Source organism: Felis catus, chromosome A3 (genome assembly GCF_018350175.1).
Source record: "Felis catus isolate Fca126 chromosome A3, F.catus_Fca126_mat1.0, whole genome shotgun sequence".
NCBI lineage: Eukaryota > Metazoa > Chordata > Mammalia > Carnivora > Felidae > Felis > Felis catus.
In genome coordinates this window covers 39,256,967-39,278,432 of record NC_058370.1, presented here as the reverse complement: position 1 = coordinate 39,278,432, position 21,466 = coordinate 39,256,967, and the positions used below count along the sequence as shown (strand labels likewise).

General features: G+C 37.4%; 1 protein-coding gene across 11 annotated transcripts in view; it reads right to left on the bottom strand.

Annotated features, from left to right (window-relative positions):
* Nucleotides 1–21,466, bottom strand: part of NDUFAF5 (NADH:ubiquinone oxidoreductase complex assembly factor 5) — a 63,804-nt gene that overhangs the window by 3,578 nt on the left and 38,760 nt on the right. For 5 of the 11 annotated variants that reach the window (XM_023251472.2, XM_011280959.4, XR_002741058.2 and 2 more), the window contains 7 exons: nucleotides 20,932–20,972; nucleotides 18,803–18,866; nucleotides 16,158–16,205; nucleotides 14,735–14,838; nucleotides 12,808–12,847; nucleotides 9,381–9,578; nucleotides 4,447–4,507 (listed from right to left, as the gene is read on the bottom strand). In XM_023251472.2, the coding sequence (XP_023107240.1) occupies nucleotides 4,447–4,507; nucleotides 9,381–9,578; nucleotides 12,808–12,847; nucleotides 14,735–14,823 (388 nt within the window). In that variant the 5' untranslated portion in view covers nucleotides 14,824–14,838; nucleotides 16,158–16,205; nucleotides 18,803–18,866; nucleotides 20,932–20,972. Of the gene's footprint in view, nucleotides 1–235; nucleotides 297–4,446; nucleotides 4,508–9,380; nucleotides 9,579–12,807; nucleotides 12,848–14,734; nucleotides 14,839–16,157; nucleotides 16,206–18,802; nucleotides 18,867–20,931; nucleotides 20,973–21,466 lie in introns of those variants that run through there. The other 6 variants (XM_023251471.2, XM_023251474.2, XM_011280960.4 and 3 more) reach the window with 6 other exon arrangements.

Sequence of the window (21,466 nt, the reverse complement as noted above, 5' to 3'; positions counted from 1 at the left end):
GAGGGGCAGAGAGAGAGGGAGACAGAGAATCCGAAGCAGTCCCCAGGCACTGAGCTGTCAGCACAGAGCCCGACATGGGGCTCGAACTCGTGAACTGTGAGATCACAACCTGAGCCGAAGTTGGACGTTTAACCTACTGAGACACCCAGGCGTCCCTGGAAGATGAGCTTTTTAACACACTGATCTGATGGTCTCTCCTCTGCATGAAATTCTCCCCACACACTACCAGGCTCACCTGATAAAATCTAGAAGCCTCTGGTGGACTATTCTTCATCATTTCCCATCATCTCTCCATTCTACATATTCAAGCAAAACAGAATTACTGTGGAGTTTCTTAATTAGGAAAGTGAAGGAAGTGTGTTTTCCTCTTGCATCTCCATTTTACACAGACCATTTCCGTGGCCTGGAAGGCGATGCCCCAAATGCCCAAACCTGCACCCACCCATCCATTCTCCTGGCAAACTCATTTTAGCTTAGGTCCTGTCTCTTCTACAAAAGTACCCCTGACTCCCTAAGCAGATTTAGGGATTCCATTTTTCCATACTTTAAAACACAATGATCTCATTTTATAGTTAAATGCCTAGGTCTGTCTCTCTCTCTGTGTGTCTACCAGAGCACAGGCTCCCCAAGATAAGGAACTGTGTATTTTCATCACTGACTCAATAGCTGGAACATGGTAGATGTTCAGTAAATGGTAAGTGAATGAATATAATATCAACCAGCTAATGTTCATATCTACTTTGTTAAATATCACTTTTACAAGTTATCTTTGGATAATACTTCTTAATCCTCCTAAGGATAAGAGACTCAAAGATTAAAATATACGATTTATGTACAAGACTGTACAGCAAAAATTAAAGCAGCACTGGCAAAATCCTCTTAAGGTAAATATTAGGCAAGAGGTCCTCAAAATATATGACCTATTTAAAACTCTGGGGGGAAGCAGTGACTATCAACTGGGTAGCAGCATCGGGCAACCTTCTGAGAGGGCTGGAAATGTTCTAGTCCTTGTCTGGATAGTGAATAAAAATATGAGTAACTATACGGTTGAGATGAGAGCATTTTACTATGCTAGATTTAATGGAAAAAAAAATGCACGCAGATCAAGTAGGCAGTATTGGACTTTGGATTCCAGATCCCGTGTGACCACAGACAAGATACTTAACTCCACAATGTCTCCATTTGCCAATCTGTAAAATTAGGATATCAGAAAACCTCACAGAACCACACCCAGCACAGAGTAACTTCTGTATTTTTAAATCAGTGGGCAGTAACCTTTTCCAACTGATACATCTTAATTTCTAGTCTCTCTTGCTTCTCTCTTAAAATGAATCGTGAGCACAGTATTTATTATATAGCAGAATAAAAGTAAATGCTGCATTTGAGAAATATTTTTATCATTAGAGTCTGAATGATACATCATCAGCCCACCACCAACACTCAAGCCTTTGAGATGAAGGAGCCCCATGATTACATCATGGGGAGCCAAGTGCTTGGGAGGGGATGTGTGATTTATACTGGTCCCCTGTCATCTTAGGCATGCATGCTATAGGCTACCAATCCCTGTATTAAATTATAATGAATGAAGAGTGACTCTAATAGTAAGTTTTTGGCTACATATCTTTCCCCTTGTAAAGCCATCAGAAGTCCCATTCCCAGAGGAGGCTGGATGATGGGTAAAATGAACTGTGTTACAAATGGGTAGACAAAAGCAGTAGTGGAGTCAGGTAAGAGAGTGCCAGAGCAAGAGTCTGGCATCTAATTCTGCCACTAACAGACAAGTGTCCCCTTGGGACTAATATTCCTCACTTATAATCTAGGGATACACTAGTTAGCAGAGGACTACTGAGAGAACTGCAACAACATGTCAGAACAACTATAAATCTGTAAACAATTGCAAGCTACTTATCCTTACAATTCTCTTGCTTAAATCATCTTCTCATTTTTCAGGATCGGATTAAAGTGCCCGTAGGTAAGCAGAGTTCTGGTTTCAAAGATTAAAAGTTTCTAGTTGCTTCAGCTTCTCTCATTCATCAAAACTGCCTATGCCAATTGTGTAATAAAAAGCCAAAGCTCACAATTTCTTAGGCAAGTTGAAGCTTTCCTTGGAGAAAAGCAGTTCTCCAGAAGCACCCTCAGCGGCAGATATGTATGTCTACCTACCTTATCTATTTCGGGATGCAGAGATAGGGTTTGTATCCTTGTTGCTCCTCAAAGCCTCCTCCAGGCCATTACCCCTCTAACTTGTTAAAAACCGTTGCCCTGCTGAGACCCGCACTATTTAGCCATCCCTCTTTCCCACTCTTGCTTGCTGTCAGACGTCAGACTCCCAGTCCTTCTCCTCAATAATCTGAGGGTTTGGCACCTGGTTCAGCTCCTGTCTGTACCCCAAATCCTGCCATGACCCTGGGTGACTTCATTGTTAATAATCACCAGTACCATGGTCTTTAAGGTATTTTAGTCCACTCCCCCACTAATGGTTCTCCATTACTCTGCCTCTGCCATCACATCTGTAACATGTCCAGACATGTCCCTCTTCTGTAGTCACTGTACATTAGGTTCCTGAAGGATCAGCATCTGGCTGTGTTCTCTTCTCACTTCATGGCCTCATCCCAGGCAAGTGCTTCAAATACCACCAATTCACAAATGACTCATATTTTAACCAGGCAATTGCCTCCTCTAAACCACATATCCACACACCAACCACCTACTTGACATCTCCTCTTAGATATTTCACAAGCACTTCAAACCCAAAATAGTCACGTGTGAACTTAAGAGGTGTCCCTGCCCATACTTGGTCTTCTACTGTTTCCTCTATCAAGGAAGGGGCACCAGAAACTCAGTTTCTGAGCCAGAAACTCAGCAGTTGTGTTTGAAATAGCTCTCTCCACTCACCCACATGTAATCCATCAGCAAGGACTGTCAAATTTACCTCCTAATTATCTCTAGAATCCATTTACTTCTCCCAATCTCCACTGCTACCACCTTAGTCCAAATCACCATCATTTCTATTTTTTTTTAATATTTATTTTGAGGGGGGGAGAGAGAGAGAGAGAGCACATGTGAGCAGGGGGAGGGGCAGAGAGGAGAGAGACAATCCCAAGCAGACTCCATGCTGTCATCTCACAAACTGTGAGATCATAAACTGAGCCAAAATCAAGAGTCAGATGCATAACTCACTGGGCCACCCAGGCACGTCCACCATCATTTCTTAATAATCTTTATAGCAATGAGTCTCTCTCAACCAGTTTATCTGCCAGTCCATTTTCTTTCAAAATGCAAATCTGGTATCATGACTTCCCTTTACCTCCCTTCCATTAAAATGCCTCAAGGGGTGCCTGGGTGGCTTAGTTGGTTAAGCATCCGATTCTTGATCTCGGCTCAGGTCATGATTTCGTGAGTTCAAGCCTCACGTCAGATTCTGTGCTGACAGCACAGAGTCTGCTTGGGATTCTGTCTCTCCTAGTCTCTGCCCCTCCCCTGCTGTGCTGTCTCTCTCAAAATAAACAAAAAAAAATTTTTTTTAATGCCTCAGGGGCATTTTAAGATAAAGACAAATCATCTCAACAGGACTGTAAGATCCCCATTTACTCACCAATTTCATTATTTAATTCTCTTTTCATTCCCTGTACTCTAGCCAAATACCCTTTCAGTACTTGCCATGCTCTTTCTTGCCCCAGAGTCTTTGTACATGCTGTTCTCCCAGCCTGTGACCCACTGCCGTGCCCCTCTCCACCTAGTTAACTCATCTTCATTTTTTTTTTTTTTAATTTTTTTTCAACGTTTTTTATTTATTTTTGGGACAGAGAGAGACAGAGCATGAACGGGGGAGGGGCAGAGAGAGAGGGAGACACAGAATCGGAAGCAGGCTCCAGGCTCTGAGCCATCCCCAGAGCCTGACGCGGGGCTCGAACTCATGGACCACGAGATCATGACCTGGCTGAAGTCGGATGCTTAACCGACTGCGCCACCCAGGTGCCCCAACTCATCTTCATTTTCCAGAGCACAATCACCACTTCCTCAGACAAGACTTCATTGACTCTCTCAGACAAGGACTTACCCTTTTGACAAATCCCACTCGTACACTAACCCAACTACCCGCTTTCTTGTGCCTGGATCCAGGCTGCCAACGGTTGCTGGAGAAAATCACCAATATGCTCTACCAGCCTCAGGTGTATGCTTCAAGAAAGTCCCACCATCATTTTATAGGCAGTCATAGCACTCTGCACCCCAATTTGTGGCTCTTACCAGGATTCTAATTTAACATTTATCTTCATGGCAGTTGTGTGATATCTGCCTCACCCGTTTTATTTTATAAGCTCCATGAAGATAGTCTGCTTTCTCCTCACCAATCTATCCCTAGTGGTTAGCCCCTGTGCCCGTCAAGAGTCTCTTCTCGAAATATGACTCTCAAATGGAATCTAAACATTCTTTAAAGTGCCTTACCTTGTAAATCTTCCATCAATTCAAACATCCCAGGATAGTTAACTTGAATTTCATCAGTATCCTATTTAAAAAGAAAAAGGAATATTCATTTGACATATATCACTAAACCCAGATTTAAAAACAGGTCATAGAAATTACCCAGAACAATGTTTCACGGTAAACAGAAACTTTTTTTTTACAATATTCTTCACAGATGTCATCTGGTTTATGCTTGTTTTATCAAAAGGTCAAATTACAGAATAATCCATCACTATTCTAAGAGAAATTTTCCTAACACTCCATTAACTGGTTCCAGGTCTCTCCCTGGGAACAACACAGAAAAAGTCTGTTTTGTATCTGCAAACCATCGCCCTCTTCAAGTTTCTGAACACTCTTCCAGGACACTGTAATTTTTTAGGGGGAGGGGTTAGTCCTCTGGACAAAATTTATAGATTTATAGATCTTTACACATCCTTACTGCATTGCTCTATACGTAGTCAATATCAATCTCCTAAAAAAATGTGGCACCAGAATCAAGCCAAATAGGGTCATCTCTCAAGATGTCTTCAATCTACCTCTAGCAATGCAGTCATACTGCAATGGCTCACTTGAATGTCAGGCACACCACTGACACAAAGTTTATTTCTCAAATGGACTTCTGGGACATTACGTCCCATTCTTTCTGAAGCTTGATACACAAGTTTACTACTGACTGGTACAGTGGCAGAGAGTACTGATGTTCCCCAAATGTCCGGTGCTCCTTGATACTTCCCAGACCCTGAAAGACATTTTTTTCTGGTCAAAGAAGAGAGCAAGGTAATAGAGAACTAATGATCCTTTTCCAAGCCATCCCTTTTGCTGTGGTAACCTCAGAAGATACAAGAGCCAGATGGCACAACCATGGGATAGAGACGGGCTGCCCAATCAGCACAGGGCTGTAATGTGATAAAAATCTGTGTAAGCATGAAGGTATAGGAATTTGTCTATATTGGAAATTAGCCCCCAAATACAGGACTCATACTTTTTTTTTTTTTTTCAAGTTTAGTATCATAACGCAGCATATATCTCAAACTTCAACTTATTTGCACTAATCACTTTGGAGTGTCATTTTTTGTGTTTTATCATTCTATTTAATGTGTTAATTATTCCTGCCAATTTTGGACTTTAACATTACACAGAATTAAGTACACAGCCCAAAAGAACACTTATCAAAAACATCCACTCTAATTCCTAGAGAAATGCAAAACAAAAGAACATTTTTTTTTAACCTCAGAAATAGAAAACAAAGTACAAGCAAGGGTTCACATATACTGTTGATGGGGCATATACATTGATGTTACTTTTAGAGAATCATTTGACCCTATCTGTCAAAATTTCAATGTACGGATCTCTGACCCAGCAATTCCATTGCCAGAAATTAACCTGGAGATATGCCAAGATTATGTGAAAGGATATTCACTGCAGCATTGTTTGAAATAGCAACAAAACAAAAAATTAACTGGAAACAATCTAAATGTCTATTAATAGAGAACTGGCTATATAAATTGTATCTATTTAACGAAATACTATACAGCTGGTAAAAAAAAAAGCGGTAGATACGGTGGATACGAGTAGGGGGAGATCTCGTAAGATACAGTATTGACTAAAAAACCTCAAAGAGTGCTTATACGAAAAAAAGCAACAGAGTGTATATTTTATTTTTTTTTAATGTTTATTTATTTTTGAGAAAGAAAGGGCGAGTAGGGGAGAGGCAGAGAGAGAGAGGGAGACACAGAATCTGAAGCACACTCCAGGCTCTGAGCTGTTAGCACAGAGCCCGACGCAGGGCTTGAACTCAAAAACTGTGAGATCATGACCTAAGCTAAAGCTGGACACTTAACCAAATGAGCCACCCAGGTGCCCCAACAGAGTGTACATATGGTTGTATATGTAGGTTTAAATGACATAATTGTATTGTGGCCTATGATGAAAAATTGTTCTGAAAGTGTATGCAAGACAACAAAGATCATCTTTGGGGTGAGTGACCAAGTATCTGAAGTCAGGAAAAGGAGACTTCTTTCCACTTTAGACCTGCTGTATTTATCTCATTCTCTTTATCTATACATTTTTTTACTTTTTTTTTCTTGCTAACATATGCATGATCATGTTGTATGTGCACTTTTTAATAACACCATCTCTGGGTAGTCAATTTCTTCTCTTTTTCTACATTTAGAAACTATTTTATGAGATCATAAGATTAAAAAAAAAATTCGTTCCAGCCTGATACCTAGCCATTAAGCAATATCCTTTGAAAACAATCTTTCAATGAAACTAAAAGCATTATCTCCATCTCCATCAAAAGAATACAATAGCTTTGTCAAAGTCCTTTCAAATTAAGATGGACCATATCTGTAGTTTTCTCCTAATATATTATTATAATATATTAAACTGGCAACTCTAAAAGGAAATGAGCCTCATTCAGAATGTCAACTAACTCTGAAAATAATTCACTAAGAAAGTCATATAAAGGTAAACAGGCAATACTGATTTAACTTGAAAATAAAAATCCATCACAGTGTAAAAATAATATACCTAATGTTGTATGCAATATAAAACTGTGTAGCTGATTATATATAAAAGCTTTGGGGGATGGGATTTTTAGAAAATGAATTATGATATAATGTTAATACAGCACATTAGAGACAGTGTATGTTTCTCAAGGAACAAATTTGGATAGATTTATTATTAAATCAGCAACTCTCTTAATTTTAAAAACCATAAAGAAGATTCCACACCAGTATTTTTGTATTATCTTAGTGTTTGAGTTATTCAGCTCATTTTTCAAAGAATATAGAGGGTATTTCCGTAATAGATTTCCCAATTAACAGAAGTGTAGGATTTTAAATGCTTTAATGTTAGGTTAAACATTTCTGGTAGAAATCTTTCTAAAATACACAATCCACTTTACAACCATACAAAACCACAAGGCAGCACACTTTTGGGGGCCCACAAAGTCAGAATTATTCTTAAAATAATACTAAGATGCTATTTGGCTTTTTCACCTCTCAGCCTCTCACGAGTACAACAGATTCTTCGTAAGTTACATGATATGTGATATTCTAACAGACAGTCTCATGACTGCAGAAGCAGACATGAGAATCTAGTGCTCTTTTATCATGCCATACGTTAAAGAAATTTGTAAAAATGAAAAGCAATGATATTCTTCTAATTTATTTTCTTTGGGAAAATAGTTTCTTTCTCCCCCAACAAAACACAAGTTATTTATGATAACATATAATAGGCAGACTATTGTCAGTTTTAAACATATTATTAAATTCCAAAATTCAGTTTCCATTTCTAATATGGTTAATATTGTCAGATATAACCCACATAACAAAAACTCTCTAAGGTCCTCAATAATTTTAAGTGTGTAGCGAGGTCCTAGGACCAAAATTTTGAAAACTGTTACTCTCAGGAGAGAGCTAAGATTTGGGAGATTAAGGGCAAATGACAGACTATCACTTTATCTGTACAGTTTAATGTTTAAAATGTATGTATTACTACTTATATAATTAAAAAATATACAGTGATCCCTCTATGTACAATTGCCAGTGTTTGCTTTAATTACAAAGCAGAACCCTCACATGAGGCAGAGCTATCCCATTTCCAGCTGCCAACATCTCAGAATGCAGTATCTTCTGACTCAGGCCATTAACAGTTTACATAAGACACAGCTGTACAGCTGTGAAATCCTGAAAGTTGCTGTCATTTCCTAATGTACTGTCTCTTCCCTTCCCTTGAAGCGCCTTTCCAACTTCAGAGACCCTACTGGTCTAATGCCCCATGCTTTCTACCAAAACAAGGAAGGACAGGGCAATCTATTTTTCGTTGGTTGATTTTATGAAAAATATTCACATTAAATCTCCTTAAACAGTTATTTCAATCTTAAATCTATCATCAATGAGAAATCTTTGTCAAGAAATTCCTATTTCCTCCAGGAAAGAGATGTGTCTAGACCTGAGCAGTTAGGAAAATCATAACAAGTCTACTCAACCGGTATCTGGAGGCAGCAATGACATCCTTTAGAATGACTCTGCTAATGAAAGGAGCTGGAAGGGGGCAACCACTGTCTTTCCACATGACTCCTAGTTGGAAGCCTAGGATGGCAAAGTGCAAGGAGTATGGGTGGGGAGAGAGGAAGGCAGGCGCAAATATTTACTTAGCATCTACTATGGTCAAGGCACTTCACACCCTTTATCTTAATACTAACATCCAACCTCAGGTGAGAAACATTTGAATTTTTAAAAAAATAATGAATGTTCAGAGACGTGAAGTAACCCCCCACCCCCTGATTCCCCTACCTAGTAACGGGGCAAAGTTAGGAATCAAATTATAACTGTCAGACACCAATGCCCTGTAGCATCACTGTACTGTGCTGACTCCTTATTTCTTCTAACAGCCTACAGGTCCTCTTTCCAGATCTCTCCAGCCCAAATGGAGTGCAGCCCCCTTTCCTACATTCTCTACCCTGGATCATGAATAAAGATACCTTCATTTCTGCCTTGTGTGGCACTATTTCAGTTGAGGGCTAGTGGGAGATGCAACACTGTAAGTGCTCCCGTACCTCCCCTTTTCCCAATCACCTAAAATGTTCCCTCATATTACACGTTACTCTAGATCTGAAGATTCTAATGCACTGGAATAACAGGTCTTAGAAAATAACCTCCTTGTTAACTGAGGTTCGGGTTTTTTTGAGCTATTTTATTTATTCAGGTGACAAGTACTAAAAATTTTATGTTTGTACCTGTGTCAGTCAAGATATGTTTATATAAACTAAATTTAAAAAGAGAAAAAATGCCAAAACCTTTCCATAATACCATCAATACCTATAATTTTCTATCTTTAAGAGGAGACGTTCTTTCTGAACTGTGTGATTAATGGGTTAATGAGAATTAATCAACTCTCTTGATAGTTACCACAGTCAGTGTATTAAAGCCAGCTCTCCCAAGCAGATGTCCTAGGTCATTGACAGCAGTGAAAGGAGAAACATGTGGAGAAAATCCTCCTTCCCTTTCTGTTTCTGCTAACTGTAACGAACACCGAAGTTCATAGAGTGTGTCGCCTCCAAACATTGCACCAATAAACACTCCATCTGGTTTTAAAACATAATGAATCTGTAATAAACACAAGACAACAAAACTACTCAAAATTTTATATAAAAAATTATTAAAAGGATAAAAATATGTTAAAAGAATAAATACGTGGTGTCTGAATCAATATTTTTACGATTACCATTCTTATTTTGTCAAATAATCAGAAAAGTTAATAGATAATATCTAAGGCATCCAGGTCAGAGAAGCACTGTAGTATAATATTACTGTAAAGATAGACAATAATTTATTGGTAGTATTAATACCTATTGATATTAATAATTAGTTGATAGCATTAATACCTACAAAATATGTTCTATGTTTTCAACTTTTCTAATAGACATATATTACTTTTGTAACTATTTTAAGTTTATTTACTTATTTTCAGAGAGAGAGCACGTGAGTGAGCACACATGTGGGAGAGGAACAGAAAGAGAAGGGGAGAATCCTAAGCAGGCTCAGTGCTGTCAGTACAGAGCCTGACTCAGGGTCGGTTCCACAAACTGTGAGATCATGACCTGAGACGAAATCAAGAGTTGGATACTTAACCGACTGAACCACTCAGGCACCCCACAGTTACTTTTATAATCAGAAAAATACTGAAAGAAAAAAAGTTTAAAGTGCAATAGATTGCAAAAATCACAAACCTCTATCTGTGCCCTTTAAATGTCACTTTGTAACAACTCCCATCAAAAGACAAAGTCTATTTCCCCTCTCCCTGAATCTGGGACAGCCTCATGACTTGCTGTGGCCAAAAGAATGCAGTGCAACTGACAGTGTGCCAGTGTCACACCAAGGTCTGAGATGGCCTTACAGGATTCCCTGTGCTGCCACCATGTCATAAACAAGCCTGAATGAGCTAGCCTGGTAAGGGATAAGAGATAGGAGGAGCAGATCTCAGTCAGGCATTCCAGCTATGGCCATTCTTGACCAGCCAGCTTCAGGACAATCTAGCAGCTGATCACAGACACATGCGTAAGCCTGGCCAGACCCAGAAGTATTTCCTAACTAAGGCCAACCCAAATTCCCAGCCCACCAGATCATGAACTAAGTAAACTGTTGTTTTAAACCACTAAGTTGGAATAGCCTATTATGCAAAAAAGCTAATTTAAACAGAAAGTTTTATGATTTACAACATTAACCTAGTCAAATATTAGTTTCCTGTAATGAGAAGTAACTAACTCATTTTCCAGCTTTGAAACAGAAACAACTTTTAATTGATAACTTAAGCAAAACAGTGGTTGGAATGGATTCCAGAACCACAAATGTTTACTCACTGACTCTTAGAATTACCATCCATAAATAGATTTGACTCTATTCTCAACAATGAGGAACATTACAGGAAAGGGTTGATTCTGAAGTAAACCCAAAAATCACAGTAGGCTCTGCTAATCAAAGTACCCATCTTAAATTTATATTTAATACATCATGAAACAATTACAAAACAGTATACAAGTAAACCAACTGTAAAATCTTTGCTTTCTTACCCTCTGCCCCTTTGGTGTTGCTTCCTTCTCTTGTCGCCTAGCAAGTATCAAAGATTCCCTCCTCAGCTCCCTGCAGCTTCTCTCTACTTCAGAGGGCTTATCAATACCCATGGATTTCACAAGGATGACTTCCCAATCACTATCTTTAGACTGGACATCTTCCCAGAAATGTGCTAAACTCATTTTCATCTGCCTGTGCCATGGACATGTGTCTCTTGGCACTCACCCTCCCAACACAACCAACAAATACATAACACTTATTCTCAAACCCACTCCCCTCTCCAACTGCCTATTTCTGTCAATTACTATTTTCCATTCTCTTTATCTGATCATTACCAATCCTTCCCCTACTTTTACTAATCATTTTCCCAGGCATCCAGATTCAAAACTTTAAGGTTAGATCTTCAGATACAACCAGCCAAATAGTTGACTCCTCCTTTACAGGAGTCCCAAATAGTCTCTATTCCTGTTAATTCCTGCTACTGCCACCTAGCTTTAGTTTCTCTCATGCCTGGATGACAGAAGAAGCCTCTTTAATTGAACCAACTTCTGGCATCAGTTTTCCAACTAGCAAAATGAAAACATCTTACAGAGTTATTTATTTAACACATATAAAACAAGGCACAGTGATTGGCAAACAGTATGGGCTTATGATATGGAAGTTATCCTGCCCATCAGCCTTTTAATTATGTTACTTTCCTCTTCAAAATTCTCCAGTGGCTCTGAACTGCATAAGGAATGAACTCTAAATTCCTTAATCTGTTACCCAAGTCTTCCTAAATTTGGTCCCAACATACCTCATTTCCCAGTACTAAACTAATCTCCAAAAAGGCTCCCTCTCTGTCCTTTCATCCTCGTGAGGCTGTTCTACCTCCCCCCATCCTGTGATTCTGCCTTCCCACCCCAAATCTGACCTATGCTCCAAGGCCCTGCTCAAGTAATTCCCTCTTCCTGAAACTTTCCTCGGCTACTCCATGGCCCAGTGATTTCCCTCCTCTGAACACAATGCTCCTCACTCACCAGTTCACTGATAAATGCCAAGCAACAAATGTACCTCACACTCTCTAAGTGTAAGGTGTAGGGAAGATATAAATAAAAACAAATAGGTTCCTACCCACAGAAAAAACTTACAGACAATTAAGAAAAGGAACCCACACAGAAAATGTCTTATATCAATGTGATGTCAATACTATTCAAAGTTATTTTGGACAATATATAAGCTTTTGTAAATATTTAAAACATTTCATAATTAGATTCATTGAATTCCTAGGCAGGGGGGAGTCACCCAATGTACTTCATTTCATCTCATCTCATCTCATCTCATCTCATCTCATCTCATCTCATCTCATCTCATTCTATTCTGAGAGACAGCATGAGCAGGGGAGAGGGGAGAGGGGAGAGGGGGGAGAGAGAGAGAGACAGAGAGAGAGAGACAGAGAGAATCCCAAGCAGGCTCTGCACTGTCAGCTCAGAGCCCGACATGGGGCTTGATTTCACGAACCGCAAGATCACAACCTAAGCAGAAATCAAGAGTCAGATGCTTAACCAACTGAGACACCCAGGTGCTCACGCAATGTACTTCTCAATATGCCAAAGGGCATCAGGTGTATTTGGCCCATAGAAGATAATAAATACTTGATTTACTTTCATTTCCAATCATCAGAAATATAAAATGGAAAACATCTGAAAGTTTCTAGTAAAAACAGAAATATTTAGAAGTTTCTAATAATAACACAGCCTATTGGAGTCAACATTAAGTTTCTTACCTGTTCAAGTGCTCTAGGAAGGTCATTCACCCAGTGTAAACTAGAATATGAAAACATATTTGCTTTAGCTTAATTCATATAATTAGTGTAATTATCACTCATATAAAGAAAAGCCACAACAAAAGGTGTTAATTTTGAAGCCTGAAACTTCATATCAAAATTCACTGATTATTTTCATATAAGTTTTAAAGCAAAGAATATTCCCAGGGGAAAACCTTCCTTCTGTCACACTAGAAAATGTGACAGTACTATAATACTATAAAGTATTTAAAACTTAATTTAGGAAATCTCTTCCATTTTCTTTTGCCTCTATTCACCGTCTCCCAGTGTGGTGATATGTGATGGCAAGAATCAGTCTCTGTAGAGTATGGTCACACTATCTTGACTAAGGTGGTATCCTCTTATGCTGACTTCCAGGATAGCACTGAATGCCCATTTCAAACCATACTGTGTTAAGCTCACATTTATCTTTCATAATGTTGTCTAACAATTATTAGATACTTTAAAAATTAAGAAGGTCATACCATATCATAAGGTCTATCATACTTATGGGGAAACTGAAAGCAATGGAATTAGGCACTTGCAAACAGCAAGCAGAGGAGCTAAAACTCATATTCAGACTCCCTGCCCAGGGCTGTTTTCCTTAGACCAACATTCTCTGTAATATTTTTCATTTCATGATAGAATGCAAATACTTTCCTAAATTTGTTTAGCATATCTTAAGAAGCAGGGAAGAGATTATAAACTCACTGAAGAAAATAGCAAGAGTGCATGCAACTCTCCCAATTTGTCTGGGGCTGAGAGATTCCTGGGACATAAGCCTTTCCAGTGTTAACACTGGCAAAGTCTTGGGTGACTGGTCACCCTAAAAACAGCTATCAAAAGGGCTGTGCTGACGTGAAGAGCATGTTGAATCTTTGAAAGAAAATATGACTATAAAACAAGACAGGGGAAGTAAGAATATTTTATTTTGGGGGCACCCGGCTGGCTCAGTTGGTGGAGCATCTGTGAGTTCAAGCCCCCCAGTAGGTACAGAGATTACTGAAAAAAAAAAAAAAAAAAGGCTTAAAAAAAAGGAATATTTAATTTCTCTATTAGACTCTGAGTTCTTTGAGGGCAGGATCTCTGTCTGGGTTCATTTTTGTATTCCCCAAAAGAATATAGCTCAGAGCCTAGTATATTATAATCTATTCAATAAGTATTTATATATTTATGTAATAAATGTGGAGGGCCACAGTAGGAAGCACAAATGGAAAAAAATAACCTTCGGGACTATATTTCTGTGTGGAAGAAAAACTGATGTTGAAGGAAATACTAGCTTTTCCCTATTTGCCAGAATGAGTTTGTAAGGGCTCTAATGTTTGAATATTGGAGCCAGTATATTCTTTACAACTCCTGCCTCCATTAATATTGATACTAAGTAATGTGTATTAGGAAGGAAAATCCTTCTATCATAGATTAGCTTTAGCAAGCTGAAAAAAGTTGGGGAGAAAAAAGTTAAGATACTATATCATATTATCTCCACTAGGGAGTATATAATTTATAATTCTTTACCAAAGAAATCTTATTGTTTATAAACCAAGAAAACTGGTTTGTGACTTTAAAAAAGGTTATTAAGAATTTACTCCGGGGTGCCTGGATGGCTCAGTAGGTTGGGCAGCCAACTTTTGATTTCCACTCAGGTCACGACCTCACTGTGGGATTGAGCCCTGTGTTGGCTTCACGCTAACAGCACAGAGCCTACTTGGGATTCTCTCTCCCTCTCTCTCCGTCTCTTCCCCACCTCAAAATAAATAAATGTTACAAAAAAAAAAAAAAAAAACTTGCTCTATTAGCTATTTTATTTATCTCATAACAATTAAAATTTTATAGCACAAATTACCTATTTAAAACATACATTTTGAAGAAGTACAAACAGATTACCAACCTTAAGCTGCTAACTACCAGGTCAAATGTATTTTCTCTGAAGGGAAGGAACTCTTCATCAGCTAAAACACTGACAGTAGGGATTTCCATTTCTAAGGTATTTTTCTAGTGATTAAAAAATAAACACATTCATATAGAATGTCAATTACTAATACAATTATTATTTAAGTCAACGTTATATTTATTTGGCAGTTTCTATCCCTTTTAAAACCAGAGTCACAGAGAAGCTCAAGAAGTGTTTCTTAAAGGACACAAACTGGCTAGTTGGAAAAACATAAACAGGATCCTATCTCACACTAAAACAAATCTCAGAAGGCTGAAAGTTTCAGTGGCATAACTTAAGCCATAAAAGTAATAGATGAAAATAGGGGTGAACATTTTCATACTCTTAGGTGGAAACATTTTAAGCAAGCATAACTCAAAAGCCAGAAACTATAAAGGAAAAGACTAATCTACATGATGATAAACCAATCAAAAACTTCTAAAAACCCATAAACAATGTAAACAACAAACTTTGGGAAATATTTACAACACAGATGATGAAATTAATATCCCCCCAAAACAAACTCTTACAAACTCCCCACAATAAGAACATGCTAAGGCAACAATGCAGGTACAGGCACATCACAAAATTACTTACAAATTCACAAATTAAGAAATACCAATAGCCAAAAGACATCAACAGCCGGTTGGCTGCATTCATAATCAAAGTGCAAATAAAAATATCAGTAAGATTCTACTTTCTGCCTATTAAACTGACAAAGACAGAATCCATTGGCTCAGTGCTGCCAAACAGGAGAAAAAAGTGCTTTCATACAATATTATATCTTTCTAACGGCACTCTGGAGATGTATATAAAAAATTTAAAGATGAACATCGATGAGTTCATAAATTCCACTACTAGGAATTTATTCCCAGAGAGAAAAGTAAACCAAATGTACAAAGTTTCTTTGTATAAGGATGTTCTTCCCAGTGTTGGTTATTAAGAAACTAGAAATATAACTGTCCTTCAATAGAAATTTAGCCAAATAAACCATGGAATATTCTTATATTAGAATACTATCTAGTCATTTTAAAAGGTGGAATTTGTATGTATGTATATCATTCATTGATATAAAAGAATGATATCCTGTGAAAAGCACGGCATGTTATCATTATATCATTTGTATAAAATTGTAGAGATAGCTATACATCTGCAAAGGTGGAGACCCAAATGTCAACAGTGGTTGTCCCTGAATGGTGGGGACCAGGGGTGATATTTTCTTCTCCTTTATATTTCCTCCATTGTCTAATTTTTTTATGTGTTATATTTATAATCAGAAAAAAAAACAATAAAGCTATTTTCATTTTGAAGGAAATAAAAATAAAGAACTAAAAATAAAACCGAGAGATCAGAAATCAATAGTGTTAAAAAAGCTACCTACCAACGCATTTTCTGCAATGTCTACTTGGAAGAACTTTCCAACAGTTTCCTGCAATGGAATAAAATTAATTAGATAATACAAAACAAAAGCCTACTAACAAAACAAAATAACTACTGAAATTGCTCAAGGAGAAAGTGATAATTTGTAGGTAAATTTTTAGCTTTGTAAGGGTATTTTCCTGCAGTAAAACCAGTATAGTACACAACTAGCTTTAATAACACATAGTTACACAGATTTAAATTTAAACAACCACGACTATATTTAACACATTTAACTATACTTAATAAAATACACAATCCAGGTGTGAGTAATCAACATCCTGAGTTTACTCCAGAGGATTAAGACTTATGTGTGCTGAGAACTGGTCCCCGCTCCTGGGCCACAGAAGTCCTGGATAGTTTTCCTCCCTCTTTTAGCTGTTCATTCAAAGAGTTTACACAGAGTAAAGAAAAGACTTAATAAACACAGATACTTGGGAGCGGGGCGGGGGGGGGGGTGTATAGGGGTTCGCTGGTTTCATTTTCCCTGTTTCATGTCTCCCCTCTTCTTTCCAAAAGGAAAAAGCACTGCACCACTTCTTTCCTAAGACTAACACTTTCCACTATGCTCTTTTCTACAGGATCCTGCTCCCTCCATCACCATCTCTATCAAATCTTTCATCTGTCTCTTCTGTGTCTCTTTCCCTCACCTCGAAACAGTCATGAGCCTCCCAATCTGGAAAGATCTCCTCACCTCTAACTACCTTCTGGTTGTTCTGTCTGCAATCTGCAACTCTAATTCTCACCGATGTCTTTCTCCTTAATTCTTGATAATCTATTCCTACTCTCCCTGCTCATGCTATTTATAAAGATTACTAACAACCTAATAAACTACAACAGTGTGTCTCCTCTCAAGTCCTATTTCACTTGACCTGTCTGAAGTCCAGCTCTGTTGTAGTCCTCCCCTCCTCTGTTAAAGAAGCCAATCCTTTCCACTTCATGCACACCCCCTTCTTAAAGAACCTCCTGCCCACAACTTGAAAGGATACCCTATCATTACCTGGCCACCGCTGACTACCCAAGTGCAACTGCCAAGTGGCAGAGCTAAATTTGAAATCCCTATCTGCCCAAGTTCAAGGCAATGCTCTTAACCTCAACACCCCAATTCCAAGTACACATTTCCAACTACCTGTCAGACATTAACACTAATATAGTCCACTGTTACCTCAAACTCAGCAAATCTAAAACAGGAATAGCCTGTGCTCCTTGCCCCACCACATCCCCTGACTTTTTCCAGTCAGTGAGGGAATAACTTCAAAGTTACTTTGCATTTATTCGTGTAATGTTCATTTAATAAACCTTCATTGTGTATTCTAGGTACTGGGAATTTAGCAGTGACCAAAAATGAGTAAGTCTATGGAGTTTACATTCCCTAAGAGAAGACAGACACCAAATAGACAAACACATCAGGTGCTAAAAAGTGTTGTGGAAACAAATAAGGCAAATACCCAGCGGAGAATGGGGACCTTATTTTACAGAATAGTCGGGGAAGGAATTTTTGATGAGGGGTCATTTAAGCAAAGACCTGAAAGAGGCGAGGAAGTAAGCCGTACAGATATCTTAGGGAAGAACGCAAGAACAACTATAAGGCAAAGCCCTGGCCAGTTTGAGAGTCAGTGAGAAGGTCAGGATTGCTGAAAAGTAAGGAATGAGGGGAAGGAAATGAGGTCAGGGACATGTTAGGGAGCCAGATCACTGAGGGCCTTATGGATTAAGACTGGCTTATTACTGAGTTAGATAAGAAGCCAAAAGTTCTGAGCAGAGGACTGGCAATGAACTGACCTGTGCTTTAAAAGGATTACTTTGCTGTGAGAATGGACTACTGGGGGCAAAGGTGAAGCAGGGAGGTCATTAAGGGGCTACTACAGTGTAGACCAATATGATAATAGTGAAAGTGGTAAGAAGTAGTAGTTAGGGATATATTTTGAAATCCAAATAAAATTTGCTGATGGATTCAATGTGGGAGGGGAGGACACAAGAAGAATCAATGAATAAGTTTTCTGGCCTGAGCATTGTGTTTGTGGAGCCTCTCACACCCCCCTCCCACCACCCCGGCCCAAGTGTATGCTTTTTCGAAGTAGATTTTACACAGAAAGCCCACTTTAATTGGTGTCCAACACAGTATCATATATACAGGGGTTAAAACAATAAATGTCTTTATGTTCTGAATTAGAAAATGCAAAATAAAATGGTATAAGCCTTAATAATGGCTACTTATAAATACACAAAGATTTCTAATCAAATGATAAAATATTTTTCCCAGCTAAAAAATTAGTTCAATCACATTTTCCAAATGAATGTCGATCTGATTTTAATTTGAAGTATCAAAAACATCTGCACAGAATGGGAATGAAGAGCAACATATCTTACATAAACTATAGGTAGGAATCATTATATAAAATGGATTGAAAAAAAAAAAGAAAAGCCACTTTAAGAAAAAAATACTTGAGAGGAGACACAAAACAACTATTGGTTTGCCATTAAAAAAAAAAACTTGGCAATTTTGATATAATCAAAATCTAAATATGATACAAGCTGAATTAAGGAAGACTTTAAGATTAGCCAATTTTATTTCTTAGAGTAAATTAAGTCATTGAATAGATATACCTTATTCAAATGCTGTGCTATGTAACCTCTTCCACAACCAACATCCAAAGCAAGGGAAAATTTTCTAAAAAGTAGACACAGAAGTTATGATTTGTCTGTAATAACAGTCCATAAAACAGTTATTAAGAAGTAATTTTTCTTAAATAAAAACATATTAATGAATACAACTTTCAAAAAGTTATATTATCTGCCTTTTCTGCCTCACCTCACAAGCTATTTCTACCAGAGAACATATTGAAAGAGCAAGTCTGTCTGGTACAGACATTCACAGGACCCCACAGTTAACCAGCTTTCCATGAGGCTGCTCCAAGATATGAATTCAAAGAACAAATTTGGTAGGAGTATTTAAATTTGATAATATATATAAATAAAGAATGAAGAGAAGCTAATGTAAATTAATATGAAAATGTCTGCATACTTATTTAGAACTTACTAATTATCTTTTTCTCAAATTTGTTGAGGCAACAGGTGACTTAAAATCATCATGTAAAATATCATGAACTATTAATATGTTAAGCTAAACACAAAACAAAACACCAACTAAATAGTAGCTAACTTTTACTGAAATCTTACCAGATTCAAAGCAATGTGCTATGTGCTCAAAGTAACTCAACCCAAGGTCACTCAACTAATAAGCAGCAGTCAGAACTTGAATTCAGTTAGTTTGAATCCTGGAACCAAAACTACTACCCCTATGCTATGTTGTCTTCTCTAAATAAATGTCATACTAAACCATACCAGTTAACACATCTAAGTGTAGGCCATCCACAGGTTTAAGAAAAATTTGTGACAAGAAAACTTAAAATTGCATCCATTACTAACATATTTTCTATTGGAACCAAAAGAGTCCTTTTCCAATTTCTGTCAAAAACCTATGTCAAAAATACAGAACACCAGTACACAATTGGAGAACTGGTGTGAGAAAGAACTGTTTATTTCCAAAATGCTCACTATCTTGACTGTGAACACAGGCAGTGTGACATGTTGAAGTGCACAGCTTTGGGATGAGAAAGATGTGATTTAGAATTCTGGGTCAGCAATTTACTGGTTCTGTGACCACAGACAAGTGACTTAATCTTACTGAATCTGTTTCCCCATCCATAAAATGGAAAAGTTACTACCTCACTTGAGAGAATTTTATGAAATGGTGCATGGAAAGTATCTAGCACAGTGCAAATGCTCAACAAATGTTGGTTATGAGTTGCTATTATTATCATAAGTTGTAACAGTATTAAGTGGACCTCAGACACCACAAATAAGACATTTAATAATCTGTGGGGCTAGTTTTTAAAAATCAACAAAAGATCAGGGTGGACAATATAAACTATACTTTGTAACAATAGAACATTACTTCAAGGACATTTACACTGATACTTTTTTTTAGACTGGTATTTTTAATGATTTAATTCTAAAGAGTTAATGTTAGTTTAAGACATGCCATAATCACAAGTCTCTCTGTAAACGATGTTTTGCTCAGTACTAAGGCATACTAAGGCATACAAAAACTGTACAATCCATACTGACTTAGAAAATTCAATGTTTCATTTTTAATAAATGGCCTAAAATCCAAGCAAATGTAGAGAACTATTTGTTTCATTTCCTAATAAAACAGATGAAATGGGCGTAACTATTTGTAACAATGAAGCATTTTTTCTTACCTTATGAAGTTAATTCATACCAAGATTCTAAGTAGCAAGAATATCTCTAAAAAATTACTGTTTTTGATTTTATAAAATTCCTTTTATAGACAAATGTAATAAATTCATCCCATGTTGGTGTAATTTAACCAACAATTTAACCGCAATGTTTTCATTAGTGGCTTTTGGCCAGATGAAATTGGATCAGTCATTCAGGCTCAGAGAGAAGCTAGGAGTTGTGCTTTTTTTTTTTTTTTTTTTGCAAGAATGAAATAAAAAGAACACTTGTTCTCCTATATATTTTATACATATATATATATATACATATATATATGTACATATATAAAGGAGAGACTTAGAGTGTGATTAACATTGAGAATCCTGGTAATAAATTCCTCTAGATTCTGCCATTCCATACATTAAGCTCTCAGCATTCAATCTCTTGAATTTCCAGTCAAAAAATTGTATTTTATTATGATAATCATCACTTACCTAGCTATGTCATATACGCGGTCTGCAATCCGTCTTCCAACCTGAAGGATTACAAGCGGCAACGATGTATATAAATCGAGTACGCATAACAGAGAAGCAACACTCTTTTTCCAGCATTCAACAATCCATAGGTTACTTATGTTTCAACATGCTCATAAGTACTTCTCCCTATCCCATTTTCAATCTGACCACAAATTATAAATAGGAACATAATTATTAAATTACCCTAGGAAACAGATTGAGGCAAATTACTTCAGAAGTCAATTTAATAAAATCAAGACTAAATATTCATGTATATGTATATATGTATTTGGCTGTAAGATCACAAGGATAAGAAGTAATAGGAGCATAACAGGTACAATATTGTCCACAGAAACCAGCATGAGATATATGAAAGTGAAAAAATATTGTTAGCTGGGGTTTATTACAGATCAATGTATAAGCAATCATGTAAAAACTTTATTACTTGAAAACTACTAAGAAATTCTGTGGAACTACTACACAGGTAACTTTTCTAAGCAACATGTGCAAATTA